At 45.6% G+C, this 6,231-nt stretch overlaps 1 protein-coding gene across 12 annotated transcripts in view; it reads right to left on the bottom strand.

Annotated features, from left to right (window-relative positions):
* Positions 1-6,231, bottom strand: part of ZFYVE26 (zinc finger FYVE-type containing 26) — a 76,915-nt gene that overhangs the window by 43,015 nt on the left and 27,669 nt on the right. For all 12 annotated transcript variants that reach the window (XR_008618687.1, XM_055088549.1, XM_055088548.1 and 9 more), the window contains 4 exons: positions 5,888-5,990; positions 4,343-5,088; positions 3,226-3,422; positions 1,191-1,295 (listed from right to left, as the gene is read on the bottom strand). Coding sequence is in view for 11 of the 12 variants with exons in the window: in XM_055088549.1 (XP_054944524.1) it covers positions 1,191-1,295; positions 3,226-3,422; positions 4,343-5,088; positions 5,888-5,990 (1,151 nt within the window). In the remaining variant the exon portion in view is untranslated. The remainder of the gene's footprint in view (positions 1-1,190; positions 1,296-3,225; positions 3,423-4,342; positions 5,089-5,887; positions 5,991-6,231) is intronic.

Consider the following 6,231-nt stretch of genomic DNA (forward strand, 5'->3'; position numbering starts at 1 on the left):
TGTGCTCCGCAACGGGAGAGGCCACAGCAGAGGGAGGCCCGCATACCACAAAAAAAAAAAAAAAAAAAAAAAAAAAAAAAAAAAAAAAAATTCCCTATTTTACAATGTTGGCAATGAAATCAATATGAAAAACTAAAAATTCTGCAGAGCAATACTACATGGGCCAAACAAACATGCTGGGGTTGGATTCCATTGATATCACCCCTTGTTACCCCCGCTTCCAACACCAAATTTGTGAACTCTGGATTAAAGCTTCCCAGAGCTTTGTCCATGTATGCTAATATGATGGCACCTGGAAGGCCCTCCTCACAACTCTGCCTGGGCCCACCTTCTTCAGGATGCTTCCTGTTCTTGGGCTGTCTTAGGCACCTGGCTGTGCTCCCACCATAGTCTGGGCTTACTTCGGTCACTTGGTATATCGCAATCACCCAGGGATGTGTCTCGCATCGCCCCGCCCTGCTCCCCACTTTCCCAAAATGTGAGCTGCACAAGGGTAAGGACTAAGCTTAATTATCTTTGTTTCAACACCATCTAGCACAGTGGTAAATAACAGACAGGCAATAAAGGTTTCCCGGATGAATGAACATCTGAATAAATACATCTACATTTTGAACTATGGTACATCAGCTCCTTAAACGGTAAAAAAAAGTCTCCTTAGCACTCAAATGTCCAATAAACACATGAAAAGATAATCAAGGTCATTAGTAATCATGGAAATGTAAATTAACACCATAATGACATACCACCTTATTGGCAAAAAAGTGAAAAGCTGGACAATGCCAAAGTTGCTAAGAAGATGGAACAACAGGAACTGTGAGTGGGAGAATAACAGGGACAGGACGACGGATCTGAAGAGCAATGTTGTAACATCTTAGAAAAGGTAAGGATGCTCATGTCTCATGATCCAGCAATTCCAATGCTAGGTATACATTCTGTACCTAGTGAAAACAGTGTAGGAAATCTTGTGTATGAAAACAAGGGTGAAAGTACAAAAGTGTCAACTGTATTATTCTCTATTCTTCTACGTATGTTGGTAAGTTTCACACACACAAAAGAGAAAAAAAAAAAGTGTTACATAGTTATAGAAAAAAATGTGAACCTTGATATGTAGAAAGAAGTCTACATAACCAGCTAAGGAATAGCAACTCTGGAAAGAGGAGGAAGGGGAATAGTACCCAGGAAAATGGTACCTTGGCTTCTAGAATCACATTCATGACAGTTGATGGGTCCTCGACACAACAGTTCCTCAGGGTCTGCCAGTCACACCACATGGGGGTAGCTTGCAAACCTAGAATCTAAGGAAAGACAGAAAAAGCTATCAAACCACACTACAATTTCTCCGCTCAGGAACAAGTCATTGGAGTTTCCAGGGATGGGCCATCCCCAGGTCTCTGTCCCAAAGTCAGGCTGTCAGAACTTGCCAGGACAGAGGAGGGATTAGAACGAACGGGACAAAGAGTGTTTGGAGAGGTGAGAGAACCTATCCAGCAAGTATAATCAGGGAGCAAAGGCTGAGTGGGGAGGCCAGGATTGGGGCCTTTCACTTGGAGGACAATTCTCAGAGGCTTCTGTGCTTTGCAGCTTGTTCAGTCTTCTGGAGTCACTTGTCCCCTGCCCCTCCAGCTCAAAACTCTAGACAGGTTATTCTTCTGTCCTGAATGCTCTGTGGGATCACCTTTCATGCAGCATTTTAGCTCTGCATGAAAACTGCTATGGAAGAGTGGAAAGAAAATCTTTTTTCACCTGCCACTTTCACTTTCCCTGGTTGGGCTCTGAGCTCTGTTTGGCTCCAAGCACACATGGAAAAATTAGCATATATGTATACTTGTTATGTAGCTGTACCATCGAAATCTGTCTTCCCGAGCCTCTTGATCTTGAATATGACATATATATCCAAGAATCTTTCACTGTGAAACTGTCACTCTCATGCATCCCTTTCAAAATGGCTCCTGAAATTTAGCTGAAGTTTAAAACAATCTTTAAAAAAGACATAAGAGATTAAATTCTATAAAAACTCTTGAACAACAAGACACAATATACATAAAACATACAGAGAGCTCAAATATACAGGGATACCTTAGGGATACTGTGGGTTCAGTTCCAGACCACAATAAAGTGAATATTATAATAAAGTGAGTCACACGAATTTTTTGGTTTCCCAGTGCAAATAAAGTTATGTTTACATTATACTGTAGTCTATAAATTGTGCAATAGCATTGCCTACAAAAAAGTACATGCCTTAATTAAATATTTTATTGCCAAAAAATTAGTTTTAGCAATTAATTTGAGCATGCATCTAGTTACAATGTTTTTGCAATAGCAAAAACAGAGTTCACTGATCACAGGGACTTCCCCGGTGGTCCAGTGGTAAAGAATCCGCCTTCCAATGCAGGGGACGTGGGTTCGATCCCTGGTCAGGGAACTAAGATCCCACGTGCTGCGGGGCAACTAAGCCTACATGCCACAACTACTGAGCTCACGCGCCTCAACTAGAGCCCACGTACCGCAAACTACAGAGCCCATGCCCTCTGGAGCCTGCGTGCCACAACTAGAGAAGAAAAAAACCTGCACGCCACCACTAGAGAGAAGCCCATGCACCACAATGAAGAGCCTGCGCGCTGCAACAAAAGATCCTGCGTGCCGCAACTATGACCCAACGCAGCCAAAAAATAATAATAAATAAATCTTTAAAAATAGTTAAAAAAAGAGTTCACTGATCACAGATCACCATAAGAAATATAACAATAATGAAAAAGTTTGAAATACTGTGAGACTTATCAAAATGTGACACGTAGACATGAAGTGATTTAAGTGCTGTTGGAAAAATGGTGCCAAGAGACTTACTTAATGCAGCGTTGCCACAAACCTTCAATTTGTAAAAAACATAGTATCTGCAAAGTGCAATAAAGCAAAATGCAGTAAAAAAAAGGTGTGCCTGTACATATGAAAAAGGCATTGTGGACTGTAAAGCATCATTCCAGTGTTAATTTTATTATGAATTTTTAATCCTTGTCTGACATGTACATATTTAAAATTATAGGAGTAAATAAAATAGGAACCAGAGAGAGGCTCCCTCACTCTTCACCTAAGAACAGAAGCCAGATACAGAGCAAAAGCCAGCCCCAGATTTTCTGTTTCTTAAAATCCACCATCACATGAGAATAGGCTGGAGTTGGTAGTAAGGTGAGAAGCCTATTTCCTTTCTCCTGATGCCGAATCCTATACCTTCTGATACACCAGCAGCTCTGCTAGCTTTCTCTGTAGCTCATACTCCAGCCCATCTTGGAGAGCTGTGTCTGAAATGCAGTAGGCCAGGATCTCCAGGCACGACTCCAGGGGCCACCGGTCCACAAACTGCAGTGTTAGCCGACTTCTCAGAGATGCATCCTTCACAGCAAACAGGTACTGCCAACCTTCTTTGACTACAAGACAAAAAGATGCTCAGCAAGGCTGGCGCTGGAGCTCAAGAGTCCAGGTTACTTCTTAAGAGAAGGGCTTTGTTCAGTTTCACAAAACAGGAGCTTGGAGGATCCTGAAGATCCTTCTGACCTGAATTAGTTTTTACACTTGGAACACTATAGGAGAAATACTATACCCTGTTTCTCTTTATGCAAATGTAATCATAGTCACGGGACTTTCTGAAGAGAGGGAGAAAAGGTGAAAGGAGAGGAAGAAAAAGGAAAGATTTTCTCCTTTCCACAGGGCAGCCGAGCCCCTGCCCAGAAGCCACTCCCCACAGCCCGCCCAGCTCTTGCTCCCCCTAGTGGAGGGCTGTAGGTCATTGCTCTCAACTCCGGGTACACATCAGAGTCTCCTGGGGAGCTGTCAAACAGGCCCAGAGTCTGTTTTTATAAATAAAGTTTTATTAGAATACAGCCATGCTCACTCGTTTATGTATTGTCTATGGCTGTTTTCACGCTATGATGGCAGAGCCAAGTAGCTGCAACTGAGCCTGTATAGCCTACAAAGCCCTTTACAGAAAAACTTTCCTGACCCCTACTTTAAAGCAAACACTTGCCTGAACCCTATCATGGGCTTCTGGAAACGGGGCTCTGATATTTGTAGTTTATAGAATTTCACAACGATTCTGCCATGCAGGGTTGAGAATATTGGTTATGAGTGCCTGTCCTAAAGTTCGATGGAGTTGGGCTCTAAGCTCTGCTCTACCACTGACTATCCTGGGCAGTTTCCTACCCTCTGAGCCTCGTTCGCCTCTCAGTATCATGAGATTATGGTGGCACCCTTCTCTAGAGTTACTGTGAGCATCAGATGCGTGATCCACTCAGTGAATGCCCAATACTATTACCATTGGTGAAGGAGGGAGGCATGGCTTTCTGCTCACCACCTGCCGCAGCACAGCTCAGGACGGCATCCTGTATGCTGCTCAAGTCGTCCACATCTCGCCCGTACACTTCAGTGAGCTGAAGGGCCCGGTGCCAATCTCTGGCCACCAGGGCTTCCTCGAAGGCCTTGGTGAGCACATCCAGGGCTATGGGAGAATGCAGGCCCAGGAGGACGGTAGAAAGACTGGCCCGGCCACAGAGACTCGCTGCCAGACTCTGCCCCTGCTTGGAGGACCCTCGTAGGGGCTCCCAGGCAGCTAGGAGGGAGGCCTCAAGCATAGGGAACTGTTCCAGGAGGCGCTCACACTCCCGGGCTACCTGCTCTGCAGTCAGAGGCACCTCCCTGCGGCCACGAAGCTCCTTCCAAGTCAAGCCGGGCTTGGTGATCTTTGACCCCTGGGAAGCCCCCAGACAGGCCACGGTAGCCAGCAGCTTTGAGCGGGACTTAAGGAAGGCCAAGGCAGAGGAGGTGAGGGCTGGGCCTGATGAATCCCTCGGGGAGGAGGGGGGCTTTCTCTCCAGCGTGGGATTCTCAGTTGGCTTTGAGGAGCTCAGTGTAGAAAGTGGGAGGTCCTCCAGGCAGTGGGAGGTATGCAGCTGGGTCAGGATGCCCAACTGGGTCAGAAGGGATGATGTCTGCTGGCTCTGACGGGAAGAGCAAAGGGCAAGGGGCTCACAGCAGCAGTTGACAATGACCTGTGGCACACTCAGGCTGAGACCCTCTCGGGCCAGAAGGGCTGCCAGCCTGGAGGGAGAGAAGCAGAAGGCATGTAAGGCCTCAGTGCCTGGGCACCATCACCCAATCTCAGAATTTCTTTACGTGTAAACAAGCAAATGTAAATGTAGACTCTCTACTTGTTCCCCCTACCCCCTCTCTTTTTAACTCAAAAGGCAGCCTATTAGACCCAATTCGCTGCCCCTTGCTTTTTTACTTAATAACAAATCTGGGAGATCTGCCCATAGCCCTCTACAGAGAGGCCCCTCATTCTTTTTTTACAGCTACATAGCATTCCATTATGTGGAAGAAACTGAATTTAACTAGTCTCCTATTAGCGGACAATGGCTATGCCATACAAAGCTATAATAAAATGACTTGGTACATAGAGCATTTTTCATACTTATAACAAAGGATAAATTCCCCAAGGTGGACTGCTAGGTCAAAAATGTGGTTTGTCATTTTAGTCTATATGGACAAACTGCCTTCCCACAGGGGCTGTGCTAATTTATATACTGCTGGCAATCTGTAAGAATGCTTGTTTTCCTACAGCCTCACCAACTAATGTGTTATCAAAGTTTTGGATTTTTGCCTACTCATAAGTGAAGAGTCATCCCTTAATTTTATACTTGCAATATAAACATTAGAGGTAGAGAGAGAGAAAGAAACAAGGCACACTGAATTTTAATGTAGCTTGTATAAGAGTAAATGCAAATTAAGGGAAAAGTCTGGAAGAAATCTCAACTTCCTGTATTGAACTCAAACACAGCCCCACTGAGCCCTTGGTTTCCTTGATGAACAATTAGGAAGGCCCAGGCCTGGCTCCTACCTCTCTGGGGGAACTTGTCGCTCGAGCAGGAGGTGTGACACCAGTTGGGAAGAGCTCTGTTGCAGGAGAACAAAGGGGTTTCCCACCTTGACCTCCACGTGATCTGCAAAAGTAAAGAAAGTGATCTTTGCACCACTGATTGCAACATTCAGAGCGCTGTTTTCCAGAATCAATAAAAAAGTAGTGTCAAAACTACATGGAGGGCTTCCCTGGTGGCGCAGTGGTTGAGAGTCCGCCTGCCGATGTAGGGGACACGGGCTCGTGCCCCGGTCCGGGAAGATCCCACATGCCGCGGAGCGGCTGGGCCCGTGAGCCATGGCCGCTGAGCCTGCGCGTCCAGAGCC

This window comes from Physeter macrocephalus, chromosome 11, assembly GCF_002837175.3.
Source record: "Physeter macrocephalus isolate SW-GA chromosome 11, ASM283717v5, whole genome shotgun sequence".
Taxonomy (NCBI): domain Eukaryota; kingdom Metazoa; phylum Chordata; class Mammalia; order Artiodactyla; family Physeteridae; genus Physeter; species Physeter macrocephalus.